General features: G+C 35.5%; 1 protein-coding gene across 3 annotated transcripts in view; it reads left to right on the plus strand.

Annotated features, from left to right (window-relative positions):
* Nucleotides 1-22,195, plus strand: part of LOC105202923 (FERM, ARHGEF and pleckstrin domain-containing protein 1) — a 105,909-nt gene that overhangs the window by 40,782 nt on the left and 42,932 nt on the right. For 2 of the 3 annotated variants that reach the window (XM_026140391.2, XM_039453620.1), the window contains one exon: nt 1,612-11,826. In XM_026140391.2, coding sequence (XP_025996176.1) covers nt 1,612-10,148 — 8,537 coding nt within the window. In that variant the 3' untranslated portion in view covers nt 10,149-11,826. Of the gene's footprint in view, nt 1-1,611; nt 11,827-22,195 lie in introns of those variants that run through there. The other variant, XM_039453625.1, reaches the window with a different exon arrangement.

Here is a 22,195-nt window from a genome sequence, read left to right on the forward strand (position 1 = left end):
CATAGAGATTGTTTTTAAACGGATTTTGTGCCTAACATTTATTATGTTCATAAGAATTATGCGTGTGTGCGTGAGTGCGTGTACGTGCGTAAAATTAATAAGAAAATCTAAATTATATATATTTGTGACTATTATTATACCTCGAATTGGTTACACATTGAACTGGTTTCTGAAATATCCAGGGTGAGTCAAAAGCATTGGATCGGTAAAATATTTTGAAAAGAATACGACATTTGTAGGAAATTTTTTTATTTTTTTAATCTTGGTTTTTGAAATATTTTATTAATGTGATATTTTTTGTTATATGTCCTGTATACGTACGTACAGGATTTTAAAATGAAACGTTTATGCGATTAATTTTTTACTTATAGTAATACATAATTAAATATCGATTTTGATATATCAGAATAATAATGTTATTGATTATTATAGTGGAATAATCTATATAATATCGATTATTAATTTAATAACATTAGTTTATTAAATTCAAACAATAAAAAGAAATAAAAGTATTACGCGGGTATATATGCAATAAATCCGTGTTTTTGGCAATAATTTAGTAAACCTTTATAAAAGGGAAGCAGCTTCTGACGATCTTAACCTTCAAATATGTTATCAAGGAGAGGATACTGTACAACTTTTCTTTATAAATTAATTGGCGTTTTCGTACAGTTTTCGAGATATATTTGGTGAAAGAAAAAACAGTTTTTTTTTAATTATTTTAGAAAATATTTATTTTACAAAAAAATGTGTCAAACAAAATATGAAGCTTGTAATAAGCTCTATAAGAAAGGTCATGTACATATTTTACCTAACTTCGATACTTTAGTTGTTATAGTAGAAAAACTGTTTTAAAATAATTTTTTTTTTCTATTTTCAATAGTTTTACATGAAAAGTAGATGCTTGGGCGGAAGAAAGGCTCCGCTTCTCCCCCGCTTTTCCCCCGCCTCTCTTCCTTGTATTTTTTCTAACTTAACCTAACCTAACCTAACTCCGTCTCAGTCAGTCCACTAATGACGAGTGGGCCATCAGGCTCGAATTATGTGTTGTATGTATGTGGATACATACAACTCATTAGTTAGGTTAGAAAAAAGGGGGAAGGGTTGGGGGGAGGGGCGGGGCCCAAGAATCTACTTTTCACGCAAAACCATTGAAAATTAAAAACAATTATTTTAAAATAGATTTTCTACTATAACGACTAAAGTATTACAACTAGGTGAAATATGTGTATAACTTTTTTTATAGAGCTTATTACGAGCTTCATTTTTTGTTTCACACATTTTTTTTGTAAAATGAATATTTTCTGAAATAATTCAGAAAAACTATTTTTTCTTTCTCTAAGTATGTCTCAAAAACTGTACGAGAGCGCCGATTAATTTATAAGAAAAAGTTGTTCAGTATTCTTGCTTCTATAACATATTTCAAGGTCAAGGTTGTTAGAGACTGGTCTTCTTTTGTAAAAGTTTACCTAATTTTTTTATTAATTAACATTAATATAATTAATACGACAGAAGTGTAATTGCACGAGATATGCAATTATAAGTGAAAATTTCATAATATTATATATGAATGTCAGAAAGAGAAGGGATTTATATTACGCGATTTTTTAGCCCTGGCAACCCCAGCTCTGTCTCTGTCATGCGGTTCGATGACACTGGATTCTCCGACGACTGTGACGAGTGTCTCGATGGGAGGGACGATTCACCGTCGAGAAGACACAGCTACATCGTTTCGGACGCTCACCTCTATCGACGTACATTCTCCAGCCACCCCCAGCCAGGTCCCAGCACAGCGGCAGATGCATGCTACCAGTCAACAACGGATTTCATCAACAGGTCGTATCAGCCCCTCTAACAGCAGTCCCCCCGAATTCCCACCACCACGACCTTTGCCCAGGTACTCATGGCAACGGTCGGCTAGTTGTCGCGAGTTGTACGCTTCTAGTTTTGAAGATTCCAGTAAAGCGCGGCCGCAGGACAAGGTCACCGTGGACCTTCCCTTAGATCCATTTCAATTAGCCTCCCAAGGTGAACTAGATAACCCCATAACACGTTACGACGAGAGTAATCGTTCATATAGCGCCGCTAGTTCGAAATTACCTTCCCTAGATCATGATTCTGTCCCCGAACGTGTCTACAGCAGTTCCTACCCGGGAACGTCGTCGTTGTCTACCGAATCGGGCCATGAGGAATCGGGTCCTGCTGGAGATTTGTCGCATGACGATCTCTCACACGATTCTTATGAGCTTTTAGAACGCGAGCATGAATTTGAATATCCCGAATCATATTCTAGTCCACACGACGAACACGAACCAATATCTGATCAGAGCGACGAGGGAATTGAGCACGAGATGTTCCAAATGGACTCTGAAACCGATTCTTTTGTTAAGCATAGATCGCTAAAGTCTTCATCAGAGAAACAACAATATAAAGCTACGTTTACTGATCTCAAGAACTCTAAAACTAAGTCCACTGATCGATTCTCCGCTGTATCTAAGTTAGACGGTGATTTCATGATCGAATCTAGGATACAACGGTCAGGCACTCAAATAGAACGCAAATTTGAAACAAGACACGTCAATTCTATGGAACAACCGTCCAAAGCAGGTATTCCACATCAAGACTCCGCCAGAAAAGATCCCATGATGATGCAGGTGCAAAAGCAAAAAATTTCTGTCTTGAATGAATTAAAGAACTTAAAGCCAAAGTATAAAATCACTCACGTAGACTCGGAAATCTTGCGAGATGAAGGTATTATGCGTCCGAAGTCGCGAATAGACGACGATCTAAGCCCGGTTGAAGGAAGTAGAATGGCAATAGACGGTACGAGAGGTAGAACGATTAGAGCGCGCAGTATTGCTAGTCTGGACGATCATTCGCCACGGTTATATGTTGAAACAGGTAGTTTAGGTCGAGGACATAAATCTAGGGATAGGAAATCGAGAGATACTGACGTTAAAGTCGAGAAAGTCTTGTCAAAGGAGCGTAGAAGCGTGGAGAGGGAAGACCGAAAGCGGGACTACTCGAGAGATTGCAGGCGAATGGATAAGAGCGATTCGCGAGAACGGAGATCGGACAGCAGTCGTCGTAGTATAGATCGGATCGATATACGAGAGCTACGTAGAAGCATTGAGCGACTTGACGTGCGCGATAGGAATTACGAGCATTTAGACTCAAGGGAAAAGAGTGCCTTTTATTATACTGATTTCTATGAATCGCGCGGTAAAAGCGTCGATCGCTTAGATTCTCAAGGATTATACAGCAGTATGGAATATCTAAAAAGTCCCAAAGAGAGGACTCATCGGTCTTCAAACACGCGAGAGCGTCGAGAGAGAAGTATCGAACGGATTGATTCTAGAGAAACAAGAAAGAGCAGAGCTGCTTCTATCGACTACGACCAAAGGCATACCTTAGAACGTTTCGAGTCCGACAACAGAAGTCCACTTGAGCGGTTGACTCCGAAAGAACATCGGAGAATGAGCATAGAGAGACTTGATTCTCAAAAGTTTGATTTTGATCCGCGAGCGATCGAACGTTTAAAATCTTTAGAACGCTACGAACAAAGAGAAAGAATTTATGAAAGAAAGATAGAATCAAGAAGCGCCGAACGAAAGAGCCTGGAAAAATTAGATTCACGAAAGTATTTGGGATATTTGGAGTCGCGGGAGGGTAGGAGTCTCGAGTGCCTGGACTTTGATAGCGTGGAACGTAGAAAGAATATCGAGAGAATGGAATACAAAGATCAAAAAAAGAGCAGAAGCAAGTTTGAGAAAGGCAAATCGGAAGAAAAACCGCGTGAACGTGATGATTGGAGAAGTTTGGAAAAAGCGAGAAAGGACGACGAAAGACGAGAACGCGAACGGCAAGCGAAATTATCTCTTGAATCACGTACAGAAACCGTTATCGGCGTGCCGCACGAAATGGAGAATTTGAAGTCAAAAACTGTGTTTGCCGAGTATGAGCCAAAAGTTGTTGGCGGCATCGTATTAGGTTTCGAGGAAACCTCATTACCCGGACACGTGCCGGTTGAACGTACAAAGAGCGATCCGAATCCGGCACGACAAAGATTAGGATCCAATAGTAAGCGGCACATGTTAATGCATCAGAAATCTATTGACTTAACACCAGCTGATTCTGGTGATGAGGAACCGTTCTCGGACAGTGCGACGATACAGAAAACCAATATCGATATCCCATACATGTTGCACAAGAGGCATGTTATGAACGGCACAGCGTCCGACGAAAAATCTGAGTCAGATAGCAGCAAAACTTCAAAAAATGTTAAAAGTCTTGCTAAGGATTTACCGAAATTACCATTAAAAATGGTAACAGATCTTCCGTACTTTGATCTGACCAAACTCTCTTCGATAGACAAAACCAGTACTAAACTATCTCCGGATAAATCGAAGAAGGACACGGTTACTACTACAAGACCGAAATCGATATTAAGCCCTTCTGATAAACCGAGAAGTATTCTAAGTCCAACATCAAAACTCTCACCCACAGATCCAAAAAGCATTGTTTGCAGTTTATCGCCTACCAAGAGGAGTCCTTCGAAAGTGAAGACTCAATCTCCCGAGAAATTCTCGCAAAAAGATGACTCGTTAGATAGAAGCAAAGCTGAAGTTATTATCGAAGATTACACATGCAAGAAATCTTCTAGTTTGGACAAAAAGTCTTTCAAATTATCGCCAGTGGAACCGAATGTCACTATTATTTCGGCCATTGAAAAACGTTCGCCCAAAAAGTCGCCGACTGATCCTAACGTGACTATTGTCTCTGTGATACAGAAGAAGAAATCTCTCGACGGAACGCCTAGAAGTCCCACTAATATTGCAAAAATGACAGATACTAAAGTAAAAACCGCCCTGAATTTTGCTGATATTGTTGGCATGGAAATGAAGCAAAATCTGGAACGCAAAGCCAAAATCGAGAAAGACAGTTTAAAAACACCGGACGATAGTTTAGAAAAGCAAGATAGTATTGAAAAAATACCATTACCCGAAATTCCTAGCAGTGGACAGGTTGAAGAGAAAATGATAGATGATCAAGTTAGAAACCTCGAACAAACGACAATTAAAGAACGCGATCGTTCCTTGAAACAAGTCGACGAATTGTCTGGCGATGATCGAAAAGGGGAAAACGTACAGTCCGTAGTAGCTGAAGTTTACATACCAGTTGCAATCAAACCGGAAAAACCACCAATTCCGGAGAAACCAAAGATGTTAGAGAAGCCAAGTATTCCTGAAAAAACGAAACGTATTTTGGAAAGAATAGAATCAAAATTTTCGGAAGTTAGTAAAAATTCTGCTACAAAAATATCAAGGCCAAAAATTATCGATACAGGATTTGATGATTTCGTGGATCCAGTAGCCGATTTACCTTTGGACGAAGTGCCTGTAAAACCTACTCTAGAATTGGATAGTCTTAAAGTTCCTGAGTTTGTTCCTTTTATGCTAAGACCGCATGCGGAACCAATAAGATCGAAGTCTTTATCACTGGCAGAAGAGAAAGCGCCAATCGATACCTTGCTGTCACCGGAAGTTGAGAATAAACATTTTGTGCAAGATATCTCTCCGAAGAGAATGAAGAAGGTGAAGTCCGAGCTAAAAAAGGATTTTAAAAAACAATCAAAATCTCTAGAGGGTGACAAACCGCCGCTGAAAAAGGGCGCATCGAAAGAGTCACGTTCTCCAACAGCAACTACAAAAATTGACAAGTCTAAATTGAAGCTTGGTGAAATGCCACAGGAGATTATAATAATAGATTCAACTGATGTGGCACCAGAAATAAGCATTGTACAAAAGGGTAGATCAAAATCCGTAACTAGATTATCTGACAAACCGTTTTCAACATCGAAAGAGGAGAAAGAAGAGACAAAGAGTACTCGCACAAAATCTGCGTCTGTGGACGATGAACTGATTAAGAGCGCAATAAAATCTGAGAAATCCAGACCGAAGTCATTAGGAATATCGAAAAGTTTGGGAAGTACCGAAAAGAAAGATTCGGTAGAGAAAATTTCGCCGAAGAGAATTAAAGCTGTTGCTAAAGCCGACAGTAAACCTACTGTGGCGAAGGATGTAGTGTCGAAACAGGACTCAAGAACGGTACGTGGAAAAGTGGGCTCGAAAGTGGAAGCGGCTAGCGAGGAAGCCACTGCTGAATCGAAGCAAGATTCTAAGTCGCGTGTTAAACCTGACGTGGTGATTGATCAGCCAATGGATATTAAACGAGCCACTGTAGCTAATGAGTCCAAGGAAGTAGTTAAAGAATCAGGCAAGGAGCCAATTAAGGAACCAACGAAAGACAGTATAAAGAAAACAGCACTTGCTCAAGATTTATCTCAATCTCCTTTAGTGTTACGTAAACCGGGACAAACGCCGATACTATTTGCTCGTCTTGGTCTTTCGGAAGGTAGCGGGATTGGCGCACTTCAACGTCAAGGCGCGACACAATCACCTACTGCTCAGCGGCGTGCGAAATCTTTAGATGCTGCGGTGATCTCTGTGCACAGATTACCGCCAGCAAACGCATTTTCTAGCAAGGATGACACGGTGGACGTATCAGAAAATCTGGAGAATCAAGAAAATGCTGCTGAAGAAGTTGTTCAAGGCACGAGCATGGTATCGAAGGTACTTTCGGTTCAGATGGAGATCTCTCCAAATCATAAATCCGATAGTACCGATCACACAACCGTACCGGATTCTCTGTCTGTTACTGAGACATCGGCGCAGTATCTAGAATCACCGCTGACAGAATGTAACGAAATTGTCCCTTGCGCCGATTCTATATTCTATGAGGAACAAGACAGCAACCAAATGCTATTTGCAAATTCTATTAATAGAAATGAAACACAAACGCCGAGCATCATAGAGAGTACTAAAATAGAAGAAGCAACTAAATTCATTGATCAAAGTTCTACGGAATCCGGTGCTGAGCAGAAAGTTTCTCAAGAAAGTTCTGATGCCAAGATTAGTATGACAAAAGGTGCTCAATCAGATCGAGATCAATTGGCAATCTCTACAGTCTTTGTAAAGAGCGTTAACACAGAGGTTGTTTATAATAAACAGAAACAAACTGCATCATCGAGCGATGGAGAAACAAATTCGAAAATTGGTGAAACTGTACCAAAATCTCCACCTAGCTTACATGATTATTGTACCAAGCTTGAAGGTTCAAGAAGTCCGTCTGAAAGAGATGATGTGCCTGATGTAACTATAAGTGCGGTTCGAGATGATGACACGTTTTTTTTACATTATGATCAAGATGATCCTCCAGATATGGTTAAGTCGCCGATACAAATATCTATTGAAGAGTGTTCTGACGATGAGGTGGAAGAAGAGGAAGAGATGGCCGATGTACGGGTAGAAGAAATTGACGAGCGGGAAGAAGAGGAAAACAAGCGATTGGACTCCCTTGATACAAGTGAAGATACACTTAATGCGCTAGATACGCAAGCTCAAACGCAAGGCGCTGACAGTGGACTAAGTTCACCAGACTATGGTATCGATAAGTTGGATGAGAAGACGTTAGTTGAGGTCGAGTTAACGCCGGAATATCTCGAGATGAAAAAAGGAGATGAAGAAGCGACAGAAGAATTACCAGAAGACGAACCGCCGAAAGAAACTACAGAGATCGCAGATTCCAATCGTCTAACAATCGATAAAAAACTCAGACTAAGTACTGAACGCTCGAGAAGCGAAGAGACTAATACTTGGACACCAGACAGAGAAGATCCAGACTCCAGTTCGTGTTCTATCGCCCGACCACTAGGAATTGGTCAAATACAACCCATAATAGATCGTCGGGAGATTGCTATGGTCGAAGGAGCTCGAGATAGCGGTTCCTTAGACGATGATAGCAACAGTTCGCAACCTCATCCGAAGCACGAAATGAGCGTCACTTGGAAGTCATTTCCACAGGGAAGCTCCGGTAGTTCCAGTCTCGAGGACGGCTGGGTGCCTCAAGACGAAAATAACGCGCAGCAATCACAGTCTGAGGATAGTAACGGTCAAAACGAGGACAGTTATCAAGAGGATTTAGCGGACTTTCCTGGTACTTTTATTATTGGTCCCGAAATATTAGCTAATTATGGCGCATTTTCACTTTCACGTACGTTGTCGAGAATATCTGAACGATCTACCACATCGGAGCAAGATAGAAGTGACTTGGAAGATTCTTTTAAGCCCAGCTCAAGATCGCCAAGCCTTGATGATGAGTCTTTGATATCAAGTGATCATCAGCCATCTCTATCATCGGATCCTCCGTCCGGTACGGCTTTACCATCTGTTTCCGATGACCGCAGGACATCTTCTGAGCTACCAGACATTCCCATCGATATAGTTGGTGCACACGAGGATGACTCGAAATCACCGCGGACAAATAGGCGACTACGATTGCAATTGCAAAGTTCCGAGGACTGGCCATCGCCGCCTAGTTCACCTGTTTTTGAACCATCGGTAGTGAGCCATGTGGAAACATTTTACATGGAAATCAAGCCTGAGGAAGCCGTCAAGGTGACTGTTACGGACAGTACGGAAACGCCTGTCCATGCGGAACAAGATAGCGACTCTAGCGATGAAAATAGAACGTTGCACGATGATTTACATTCAACTCTTTTGGAGGATGGTCAAAGTTCGACGTCTGCAACGGCCGACGGTACGGTCAAGATTGCAGTAAAACCAAAATCGAATTCTTACATAACTGGCTCGTCACATAGCGAGGACACATCGATGGGCCTGTCCATGTCTGAGTGGTCTAGCTCGAACAACACCGTACGCCAATTTTGTCAATATTCCGGCACGAAGTCTGATGATAACTCACTGGCGGAACTTGGCGCCTCGATCTCGGATTGGTCCGGTAGCACGACGGTGATACCACAGCAATATTATGCCACAACGACCGCGGACAAAAGTCAGAGCGACACCACGACATCCGAGAGAAGCGCGACTAGTATGAGACCAAACTCGAAGTGTCAGTCCGCTGATACTTCCTCTCTTCCATCTCCACCGTCCCCGTCTTCATTGCCGCTACCTATATCGCCACCACTGCCTTCTCCACCCGCAACGGCTACTACATTTCCGTTTCTTAATGAAGACGAAACCATCGGTTCCGCGATAGAACAGAAGACTTTACAGTCTGAAACGACTATTGATAACAACGATCAATGCCAATCTCGAACGCATGGTGACGAGTTTGACGAGGCGCGGCGATTTATTGAGAGTCAGTTTGACGAACAACATCGCCAACGCCGATATGATGAACAGCAAGCCATTTGTCCTCAGGAATTTACGGATATTTCGCCACCACTTATTACTCTTCGAAACGAATATGATGAAGCCATTGACGATGATTTTCAAATGGTTCCGGACGAGGATACAATTTGCGTTGACGACACAACGTTGCCAATTCCTGAAGAGGATGAAGAGGATCAATTGTACGATAATGTACCTGCAATGAAGTATTCCAGTAGCGAGAAAGTACGGATGGAAGTTGGCCGTGGAGATAGTTTGGAAGACATGCACGAGAAGTACGCCAATCTCACTTTACAATCGAGAATGGCGGACGATGATTGGTCATCCGAGGAACGAAAAGACGTCCCGGAGCGGGAGAAATCATCAATGAAATTGACAGGCAGATTCGATCGTGGTTTCTCAGAGCCAAACCCACATGAGGCAGGCAGGTATCAGGGTACGCGGTCTACTGAGCGACCCGTAATGGTGCCAATCCGAGCGAAGTCGACCCCGTACTACTCTACGACAAGTTTGAGCGGCGAATCGACTACGTCCAGTCCACCTATGCCGATCAGAACACAGATCAGAACGAAAACAATGCCTTACTCGTCGAACCGCAGTCCACAAAGCGAGGGTGATACTTCCTCAAGTATGGACAGCCCGGCGCATACGCCTGATCGGGCTCAACGGGCCTTCCGTCGGAAAAGACAACAGAACGCCAAAAGGCGACACCGAGTAGTAGTTGATCTCGAGGTCAAGGATGGTCACATAGTATCCAGTACTGATTCTAGTTTTGACGTAGCAACCATACCGCCGCCATTGTTGACGGAGGGTCAGAATCTGGACGTGGACGACGACGAAGATGACGAGATGTCCGAAACGAAAGACGAATATCGTCTGCAGCAACAGCGTTGACGCAACATTGATGATCAATGCTAATAAAAACGAAGAAAGAAAATTGAGTGCGATTGATCACGCTTACCCGGTAGCTCAAACTAATAGGATTTGTAAGAAAGTTCTCAATCGTGTGGAATTGAACGCACTTTAGAATTGACAAAATTCGTGATCGTGCATTGGCATTTACGACTTACGTCTGTTGAGTAAATGAAGATCAAATAGGAACAGATCTTACGAACGAATCAATGATTCAGCCTGGCCTTTTGCAATTTTGATTCAACGATGACGATTTGCCTGGCGATCTCACGCTAGGTAGCAATCAAGAATTGATTTATACGGGTATGAACGATGACAAGGGCATCAACGATGATAAAAACAGGATAGACGTAAAACGAGGCAAAGACTTCCGTCGGTCCAGGCTGAAAAGCCTAAGACTGAATGATCAAAAGCTATGCGAGGATTGTAGCATAATTATCGTTAGGGATACAGATATCATTTGTTACGCGTTTTAGAAACCCTGTTTACTTTAATATTATCGTCATTACAGAGCTCCTTTGGTCCCTATTTCCCGTAGAGACGAGTATATTTAGAGAGTAACTTTTACGTATGACGCACATGAAAAGCAAAGTGTATCTTAACTAAATCGCAATCAACAAGTCGCGTGCCTGCGCGCGACTTGGTGGAAAATCATAGCGCGCGACTTAGTGGAAAATCATAACGCGCGACACGTTATATCCTAATAATAATAATAATAATAATAATAATAATAATAAGGCATAGAGATCGAAAGAGCGACATAAGATTTTCAAAGATAAACGTAACGTAAAGAAAAGACGAACCGCGTTATCGTAAATCATTTTTAATTGACTCAAATCTTTGTTTCATTTCTTGTGCGAATATTGTAATGTTTTTTTCTTCTAAGAAGAAAACAACGTGGTATTGTTATACAATTATAATCTGCTCCCATGGTACATAATCGTGCACCACGCTGTAACGATGTTAAAAGATTAAATCAGCACTAAATCACGTCGCAAATGTACACCGTTTTATTTGATTGCGTGAACTTGAATTCATGTAGGACAATCAATCGTGAGTGGTGGTTGCTCGAGGTGGGCAGGATCCCTCGAGGGAAACGAGGAAAACAAAACACGGAATTTTATGTAAGATTGTCCGGAGCGATTGTTTCCACTTCGTATTGAATTCTGAACAATAACAACGACAACGCGATCCTATGATTTCGCAGTTTGCTTCGCTCACGTGCGTTAGAATGAGAAAAAGGAAAAATTGCTCAACGTAGATACGTAAACGTGGTGCATCGCACTCCCTCGCACTTTTAATGGCGCCGTATAGGGTAAACGTGCACCTTTGGTATATCCGCGTATAGAATTACCCTCAACAAGTGAGAGGAACACCTGTTACTCGTTAATAGACGTTGGCGATGGACCAACTGAGTAGTAGTTGCTAAGTTCTCTATTTTAGATAGGAACCCAATCGTCTCGTCTAATCATTAATCCGTGAGCTTTATGTTCATTTTCATCAATGTAGATTAACTTTGATATCGATATAACTTACTATTTTTCTTTTCTTAGTTCTAAAAATTAGAAAAAGATAAAGAATAAGTTAAACCAAATTAATCTTTATTGGTGGAAATAAACATTCATTTAGCGACAAATATCCATAAGATCAGGTCGGAAAATATGTGCTGTGTATTAAAATTGTTATTAAGCAATTTATTATTTATTGTCGATTTGTTCAAGAAGAAGAAGCAGATAGAAACATAGTTTGACTGCTTCCGGAAGTGCTTAATTTTTCCTTTTGCTTTTTTTCTTTGCTCGTTTAGGAAAATTTCTATTTGACTACTAATACAACTGATATCATAAATACAGTCTTGGAAATTTTAGCGTACTGACAATTTGTTTAAAAAGTTAATGAAAGCATAATCTAATACAGATTATATTGCTTTAATCTAATATTACAATAAAAGTATGTGTAAACAGAAGAAAAACGTAACAATCGAGTTTAACCATAAAAATTTAAAAAATTTTTTATAAAGATGGATATTCCATTAGTTAGAACTTATATTACAACTCAATACCGTTTGCAATACGAGGGTGAATAGTCATTTCTAATATATTTTTTTCTATTAAAAAGAAACAAGGATTTTGAGAATTATTCATAATGTTGCATCAACAGCATTTTTTTTTTTTTTTTTTGCTAATTCTACGCGTAAGTATCAAATTTTAGTTTTAAAATGCATTTTATTTTGTTTCGGTATTTATCATTTTTGAACATAATTTAAAAACAGCTCTTTTCAATATAATATATGGAAAAGATATTTTATTTCATTTTAATATGACGTTATGTGGAAAATTGTTGCTTTTATAGTTGTATAATACACTCGTCAACAAAAAATAGGGAACACTTTCCAGACACCAAAAATTAGGCTATTTTTAAATGGCTGTAGCTCAGCGAAAAATCATTGAAGATAAAAAATAAAGAAAGCATTTTGAAGCTTGAAGTTTCAACTTTAACGCTGAATCGCAGATTTTTAAAGTTTTTTTAACTTCCTTGTCTTATACAGTAAAAGAGCACACCTTGTTTTGTTTCTTAAAAGTTTGTATTTTTGACACTTTGCAGCTTGACAAAGGAATTTTTTCGACCAATTCAAACAAAGCTTCATACAACGTTTTGCCTACAGAATGTTTTTTTTTTAATTTCTTTACTTTTTTTCTGAGTTACGCAATTTTGAAGCTAAACTTGCATTTTTTACAAATGATATTTGTATTCCGTGAAAAATTATTATAGACAAAAAATAAAAAAAGTATTGTAAAGCTCGAAGGAAAAATTTAAAGAATTATTTCGTAAAGAAAATGTCATACTTTATGGCACTTGCATTGCATTAGCCGAGAAAAAAATTTTTCATTGAACTACAGGCTATCAAAAATACGTAATTTTAAGGAAAAAATAGTGTATGTTTTTTGGAGCATAACACTGAGAAATTGAAAAAAATTTTGAAAACTATTGATAGCCCGTTAAAGCTGAAACTTTGAGCTTTAAAATGTTTTTTTTTTTTTTTGTCTACGATGATTTTTCACGGAGTACACATATCAACTGTAAAAAATGCAGGTTTAGCTTCAAAACTGCGTAACTCGGTCAAAAAAAATCGAAGAGAAATTTTAAAAAAAGCAATCTGTAGGCAAAATGTTGTAGTTTATGAAGCTTTGTTTGAATTGTTCGAAAAAAATTCTTTTGTTGAGTTGCAAAGTGTCGCAAAATGATCTTTTATAATGAGTTGCAAAAAATACGAAATTTTAAAGAATAAAACAAGGTGTGCGTTTTTACTGCATAAGACAAGGAAATTAAAAGAACTTTAAAAATTTGTCGATTCAGCGTTAAAGTTGAAACTTCAAGTTTTAAAATGCTTTTATTATTTTTCATCTGCGATGATTTTTCGCCGAGCTACAGCTATTTAAAAATAGCCTAATTTTTGGCGTCCGGAAAGGCGTTCCCTATTTTTTGTTGACGAGTGTATAATTAGGGATCACTTACTAATAAAAAAAGGACTAGAAATTGAAACGCGCTCGCGCATTTGAAATACGGTTTGTTGCAAAAGGTAATTCTTGTGCCCATATTAAAAATTTCATTCTTTTTTTAGACATCTTTGTTTTTTTGTTTTTCAAAAATTAACAAACAAAAAATTTTAATGTTATCTGATTTATTGATTGCTTAACAGGATGATAAATCTCAGGAAACGAATAAAAGATAAATATTACAATATATTGCTCAGTTTCTTGTTTTTTATGCATACATAAGTACAATTCGAATTAATGCAAACACGGGCTGTCTAAGTACTAGCTAAGGCTATTGTCCATTGCATTATCGAAGTGGTAATGAAAAAGCATTAATCCATTATATTTATATGCATCTGGAAAAGTTAATTGAGTCTGGATTATTGTAATACTTAACTTCTGTCTTCTTTTGCTGAGATTTATCTTGCCAAGTGTTTGATCAAGACCCGATAACAAAATTTTTATATTTATTAATTTTTGAAAAAACTGAGGAGTGTCTAAAGTTAATTTGTTGGATTTCTTAATATGAGTATAAAAAAATGATCTTTTATAATGAATTGCCTATTAAAAGTGCATTTCTACTTCTGATTCTCCTTTTGAATATAAAAGAATGTAATTTAAAATGGACAAAATATAATATATATAACAAAAACGAAACTGGTTGATGTGTAGCTCTATGTCAGAGCGACAAACTCGTAAGTGACAGGTCGCAAATTCCAATCCAAATATTTTGTATATACAGATTTTGAAATTTGCAATGTGTGGTGGAAGTTACGGAGAAACTTTTTTTATAAGCGACGTATTTATTAATATTTATTGGTAATCATATGACAAAAAATTGCTCTCATATACATATATAAACTTTCAAAATCATTTTTTGTCTTTTTGCTTTTTTTCTCAAAATTTTGATACAAATTTGGACAACAGATTCAGCAGGCCAAAATAAATTGGAAATTACTACATTTATATTCATATTGTAAAATACTGTTGGATAGTGTAATATACATTTTAATGGAATGTTTATCTCTATAAAAAATTATTATCTACAAATCTATTGTTGTTTTTCTTCTGTAAATATTTTTATTGATATTAAGTTGAAACAATAAAAATTTGTATTTTATTATTCTTTTATTCATTTTTCTAACGAATTGTTAATACGTTAATAGAATTTTCAAGGCTGAATATTTTTATCGATGATAATTATTTATTTCCTTAGATTGATGGTTTTGAAAGCGAGAAAGGGAGAGAACGAGAAAAGAGAGAGAGAGAGAGAAAGATCAGCTTTACAGAAAGTGAATTACGGAAAAAGAATGCCTCTCGATAAAAAATAAACGTACAGATTGACCTACATTAAGAAAAAAAAGTTCAGAAAAGAGTCCGACTCGAGTGAAGCAATAGAAAGTCCTATTTGGATTTCTTATTGGCTTGTATTGTGCCTAATTTTTATACCATGTTTGTCACACTATTTAATATGATAGCGAAACGTAAATTTGATTCAAATTGTGACACGTTTATATGCGCTCGTGTTACATAACAGGTAAAATATACATAAACGTATCGATTATGAGAAAAGACGTAATGCCTGTTATAAGTGTACACGATGCTTTTTCAGGATAATGCAACACAATTACGAATTTACAATTGAATGCGTCATTAATGGAAACGTGATTTTACTTATTTTTTTCTGATCGATAAAAGAAATTCTCGATTTGCTGTCTTTACATAAAATTGTCGACGCGCTTGGTTGTTATTCACTTTCATACACTGAAAAGAATTGGTTGAATTATAAATCAGAAATATGGATATAACAACATAACTTTGTTTAATAAAATATGACTGATTAATAATTTTAATCAAAATAATCAGATAAACAATAAAATAATTTGAATCTTTGTATTTTAATTAAATTAATTTTAATTGAATTTGATTTCTTGAGTAATTTCATGAGTTTCATAAATACGTATATAATAAATTAAATTTTTAGTTGAATTTTTTTAAAACATTAGATACAATACTTACAAAGTTGTTATATCTGAAAAATAAAAATAAATAAAAATAAATTAAACGGAACAGCAGGGTTAATTGATACGGAACTTATTAATATAGTAGCTCTTTCGTTACTCTTCCCGTTGCAGAGCGTAGTTATTTAAATAATAACTAAAACATTTTAATTTTAATGACTTATTAGGGTATCTGAATGAAAAAAAGTATCTTTGAACATATAGATTTGCAGTGAATATAATTAATTGCAAATATAAAATTTATTTAAAAATTATGCAACATTTCTGATAATGAGGCAAAATCATTATACTGTCAGTATATTTGAAGAATTTCTCGTAATATATATAATATCTTATTGTACGCGGGTATATTAAAATTGTTACTTGATCGTGTGTGCCGACAAAAAGAAACAGGATAAAGTCACATATTATTGGATAGAATAAGACAGCAGGATTTTTGTTAAACTAAGAGGCATGTGATTGGTTTCATCATGAACTTATTACTCTTGAGATGAAATCTGTAGTAGAAAATTTATTATCAGATCAGGCGTGCAGTCGGTGAAAAAAAGATTCATGAAATTAGATGTTATTAAGTTTTATTGGGGTGAATCTTTAAACCTTGTTTATTATATAATAAATGAATATTGGATAATAAATTCTGTATTCAGTGATAGAATAAGGCCATATTAATAGAGAAATATAGAATGTGATGATTTTCTTAATTGTAAAGATTAGATTTGGTGATCGTGAAACTGCAAAGCGTGGAACTCGTAATACGAAATATAAAAAAATTATTTTCTATTACATATTGTAACTTCGAGAACTTTTCAAAACGCAATAACTTGTTTATCGAAAACTTCGAATTATGAAACTTGAAAGTTACAATCTTCAGCATTGGCATTGAGACCCTGAAAGATCTCGAAGAAAATAGATTTTAGAAGAAAATATTAAGTACAAAAGTTTTTAAACATTGAAAAAATTATATGATTGGTCAACTATATTTTGAGCTTTCAGTCTAGTTTAAATCCAATAAAGCCCAAGTTGATAAGATATTGTTATATATTTCCATTTCATAAAAAAATTCTTGTATCATATAGGAACTTTTTTTTTTAATTAGCATAACCGGTAAAAAGAATTCACAATATAACGCAGTATAGCTATTATTATTTGTTAACTTTTTGGTGATAAAACTTAAATATATTTGCTATAATTAGGAGTTAAAGTTACAAATTAAATAAATTACAAACCTTTAAAAAAAGGTATCCTATAATAGGCGACTTTATCTTATACAATGGGAAATAACGTGAGAGCCGCAAAGGAATAATCGCTGAGTGTTAATAAATGATGGTAAGCCGTTGCTTTATTTGGTGAACTCTGAATTTTAACATTTGCGCGCGCATTTCAAGTCAAGCTTAAATTTGAATGAAGTTTATTTTGGGGTTACGTCGATACACAACAGAGTCGTACTGTTGACTTTTCCGATTACATCCTGTATATGTTGTAGTCCAAATTAGGAATGACAGTTATTCCAGGCTTGCCCGAAGTGAAACCATTGGAATATCTGTTGCTCAAGTAGGTCGCGGTTTCAGCAATTTGAGGATGATCTTGATATGATACACGATATAGAAACAATAATTAGCTTCCTAATAAACATTATTTTACAATAATATAATATTAGTCCTCCGTAGTCTAACGTTTTTTTTTTCTAATCCAACCAAATCAACGGTGTCTGGTAGTATTTTTTAAAGTTTCTGGGTTATAAGAAATCTGAAAAAATTTTGCGCAATACACTCTTCCAGCGTTCTAGAATATGATTTCACAATTGTGACTTGAAACGTTTTTCACTTTTTCACATACGTTTCCGAATATAAGGCAAAATAATTTAAAATTAGTCTGAGTCTTTAAATCGCCGATTGAACAACGGAGAATTAATGTTGTAATTTTACACTTAACAATATAACTATAATATACAATATATATATATATATATATATATATATATATATATATATATATATAGTATATTATAGTTATATTGTTAAGTGTAAAATTACAACATTAATTCTCCGGTTGTACCCACGTTTTACCATAGGAGCATGATTTACCGACGGATATATATTTCCAACATATTATTATATTAGGAATTACAAATGCGTGCTCCTATGGTAAAACGTGGGGACCACATATATATATATATATATATATACACACACACACACACACACACACAGGGTGTTCGATAATGCTTGTTCCCACGTTTTACCATAGGAGCACGCATTTGTAATTTCTAATATAATAATATGTTGGAAATATATATCCGTCGGTAAATCATGTTCCTATGGTAAAACGTGGGTACAACCATTATCGAACACCATGTACATATATATATATATATATATATATAATTATGAAATTATAACATTAGTGTTTTTGTATTTTATGTTACTGTTAGTGGGTGATTACCTGATATGTATGAAATTTCCAGAAAATTTTCTGAAAATATTTTATATTTTATTTGGAAAAAAATAGAGTACCTCTGGTGTCCATACTCTTACTAGAGGTACTCTAGAAAAAGAGTGATTTACTTTTAAGTTGTGATTCAAAGATTTTTCTTTTATATATGCGTAACTCGTAACGGCACGCATCTTTTTGTCGTTTGTTTTTGTTGATCTTTTTTTACGCGTACATATTTATGGTATATACATTTATAACATAATTAAAAAACCACCAAAATAAAACTAATTATTCCCTACAGTTTTTTGGCTGCTGATTTGCTGTCAAAATTGACAATGGATGAATCAAATATTAAAATTGTACAAAGATAAATAAACATAGGGCTAGTGAGAGTGTTGGCGCAGTACTTACAAGCAAACCTACCCAACTGTTACACTCCGATTTTGATGAGCTTTGAATATGTTGTAGTCTAGGTCAAAATAAGAGACACGTATTTTTTTATAAGGGCCCATACGCACTTTTAGGGGATGAAACACCTCTTTGAAGAAAAAGACTTTTCTTTTTCGAAGCGTATATCGTCGAAACTATAAGAGATAGAAAAAAATGTTCTAATTAAAAGTTAAATGGCATGAAAAGTACTATACAACAGTGATAAAAAAATTTTTTTTTTTTAATTTTTTTTTATACTTTTCCTCATCACCTACCAATTTTTTTCAAAATTTTTATTTCTTTTTATAAGCGGAAAAAAGTTTATTTTATTACGAATCCAACGATGTATAAGAAAGTTATATTCCGACATTTCCATTTGCCAAAAATAATTAAAAACTTCTCTATATTCATGGTACGCGCACCCGTCCGTGTGCTACGGAAGTGTCCCTTTCCAATTTTGACGAGTTTTTAATATGTTGTTTTCTATTTATTCTATTTCTATATTAATTAGTTGATTTCTAAAAAATGTGTCTTTGGGCTACAACTTTATCATACATGTTTAAATTTGTTGTTAGGCTATAAGTTTTGATATAAGATAAATTTTAAATTTTTCAAAAATTTAGAAGAGGAGGGAAGAAGATTTTGAGAAAAATGACATTTTCAAAAAACCTGAGCGAACGGTTATAAAGTACATAGAAAGCCATAAAACTTTTATTTGAAACTTTTTTTTATATCTTTTACCGTTTCGACAGTATTACCTCAGAAATTAAACAATCAATTTTTTTCAACAGCGTGTTTCACCCCCTTAACGGTCATATGGGCGTATAAAAAATGCGTGTCCCATATTTTTATGTGTATTACAACATATTAAAAACTCGTCAAAATTGGAAAGGGACACTTCCGTAGCACACGGACGGGTGCGCGTACCATGAGTATAGAGAAGTTTTTAATTATTTTTGGCAAATGGGAATGTCGGAATATAACTTTGTTATACATCGTTGGATTTGTAATAAAATAAACTTTATTCCGCTTATAAAAAGAAATAAAAATTTTGAAAAAAATTGGTAGGTGATGAGGAAAAGTACAAAAAAAATTAAAAAAAAAAATTTTTTTATCACTGTTGTATAGTACTTTTCATGCCATTTAACTTTTAATTAGAACATTTTTTTCTATCTCTTATAGTTTCGACGATATACGCTTCGAAAAAAAAGTCTTTTTCTTCAAAGAGGTGTTTCATCCCCTAAAAGTGCGTATGGGCCCTTATAAAAAAATACGTGTCTCTTATTTTGACCTAGACTACAACATATTCAAAGCTCATCAAAATCGGAGTGTAACAGTTGGGTAGGTTTGCTTGTTAGTATCCAAGTTTCTTCTCGTTCAAATTACCACCTTTATTTCAAGTTTGAAATGAATATTTCGATAACATTTCTGACCATTCTTAGCATACAAAAAACATGGATCTTTTAAATTTCCATAGTGAAGAGTAGTTAGGCTATCTCTCTGATATCCATTCAGTTGCGTTGACACATGATTTGACAATCAACTGGCAACGAACAAAAACGCGTTCACTAAAGAGTATTCATTATAACATTGTGAATAAAAATTTTGATGTTAATTTGTATAAAATTTGCTAGTGTCAATCAATGTAAAATAGAAAATTCGCAATACGAATTAAGAAAACATTGACTGTTTTCTACGGTAGTTGACGAACAAAATTTCTATGATTTGCCATATATTTATTTTCAATAATTTTGAATTGAAGCAACACATTGTATGCGTTTCCAATAGCAAAATAGTAGCATTAAAGTGACTTCGCATTGTTGGCAATATGACAGTGTAGTCCTACAGTTATTAGGGCAACAGCATGATTTTTGATAATGATTTCAAAGTTACTAGCAAATTACTACCCATCATATCGTGATGGCACTAATTTGCCGATAAAGCAAATCATAATATATAAAGAGAATAATATTTAAATATTTATATGTTTAGCAAACCTCAAAAATTTTGTTTTGGTGTTTTTAATTATCATTAAACCCATTAAATATCTACGAAACTTGCTGAAATATGTGCGCCAAAAAAAGATCATATATTTTTCTTGTTTTCGTTGGATTTTAATGAAAAATTTAGATTTTCTTTATGATCATAGATTCTGATTAGAAAGTTTCCAATTTTATACACATGCATTCGTCTATTTCACGCACTTTTTGTCCCTACCCGGTTCTTCACTTGTTTTTGAGTGCAAGTTGGCAACTTGCTTCAGTCTTATTTTCTGTTAAATGTCCACCCAAGGACTTTGATTCTGTCCATGGGGAAATTTTTTAAACTGAGAAGTCGCTATCTTTCTACATACTTACAGTTCATAATTAACGTAACGACCAATAAGCTCTAGTCGTTTCATTAATTATGAACTGCGAGTATGTAGAAAGTGGTGACTAGTTTGGAAAATTTCCCTATGGACAGAATCAAAGTCCTTGGGTGTACATACATAATACCTATTATTCACTCATGCCGATCGTGGCGACTAGTCATACATCTTGTACTATCATTGACGTGTCCGCGTAAATTTTCGCGTTGTTTAAGATCAAGACAGAATCCTACACTTTATTGACTGCGCTGTACATCTGTTTTTTTCTGCTGAACTGTAATTCTTTAATACGATTGATTCTTGCCTTTAATTTCTGCCAAATCTAAATATAAATCAATCATATTAAAAAATCTTACACAGCAAAACGGTTTTTTCTGCTGAACGTAGCCATTATGTCTCATTCAATCTCGTAGTTACGTAATACGTTGTACTCGTATGTCGTGTTCGAAACGCGTAATGCACGGAAAGATCAAAGAAATCGAATATCAATGCGGATATTTCTGTTTTTGTACGATGCATTGATTGACTTAAGACTCGTGGGAAACATCTTTTAAAAAAATGTCAAAGTTTAACGAGAGATAGCTTATTTTGTTTAGGACCTCTTGTTTACTAATTGAGTATACGTCAATATATAATGCCAAGTGAAAGATTAAACAGAGTTACATGAAAGATATATACAATAATAAAACAGAATGCTTGATTTGAATATTTATATATATTAGTATTATTCAAATAACTTATTTACCTCAAACAAGTAAATATTGTGTTTATAGGAATGATATAAAATAGTTATTTGAATAGTATTAATAACATATTTACATAATAACATTTGATATTAATAACATGTTTACTTAATTTTTATTTATTTAATTTTTTCTCTTAATGTACGTTTTATTTGTTATAAAGTTTGAAGTTTATTTTTCGAAATGCTATTATTAAGTGTGTTATTTATTTGAGTCACAAAACCGAAGTATTTATTAGAAATAATACTCACAAGGGGAGGATTAGGTGACTCACCGTGGAATTTCGACCCCAATTTTTTTAATTATTCTGGAGACGAAAAAAAAGTTTACGTCTTCCAGCGTTCGATCGAATAGGCCTTAGTTTCAGAGTAATAAATTAGTGAAAATTAGCCATATCCGAACCATATGAGTCTTCTCGGTAACTGTTCTTTCAATCAGCACAGTTGGCTTCGTGAGTTGGGTGCTTGCCTCATAATCGTGAGATCCGATTTTGCTCCCGGAG

This window comes from Solenopsis invicta, chromosome 1, assembly GCF_016802725.1.
Source record: "Solenopsis invicta isolate M01_SB chromosome 1, UNIL_Sinv_3.0, whole genome shotgun sequence".
Lineage (NCBI taxonomy): Eukaryota > Metazoa > Arthropoda > Insecta > Hymenoptera > Formicidae > Solenopsis > Solenopsis invicta.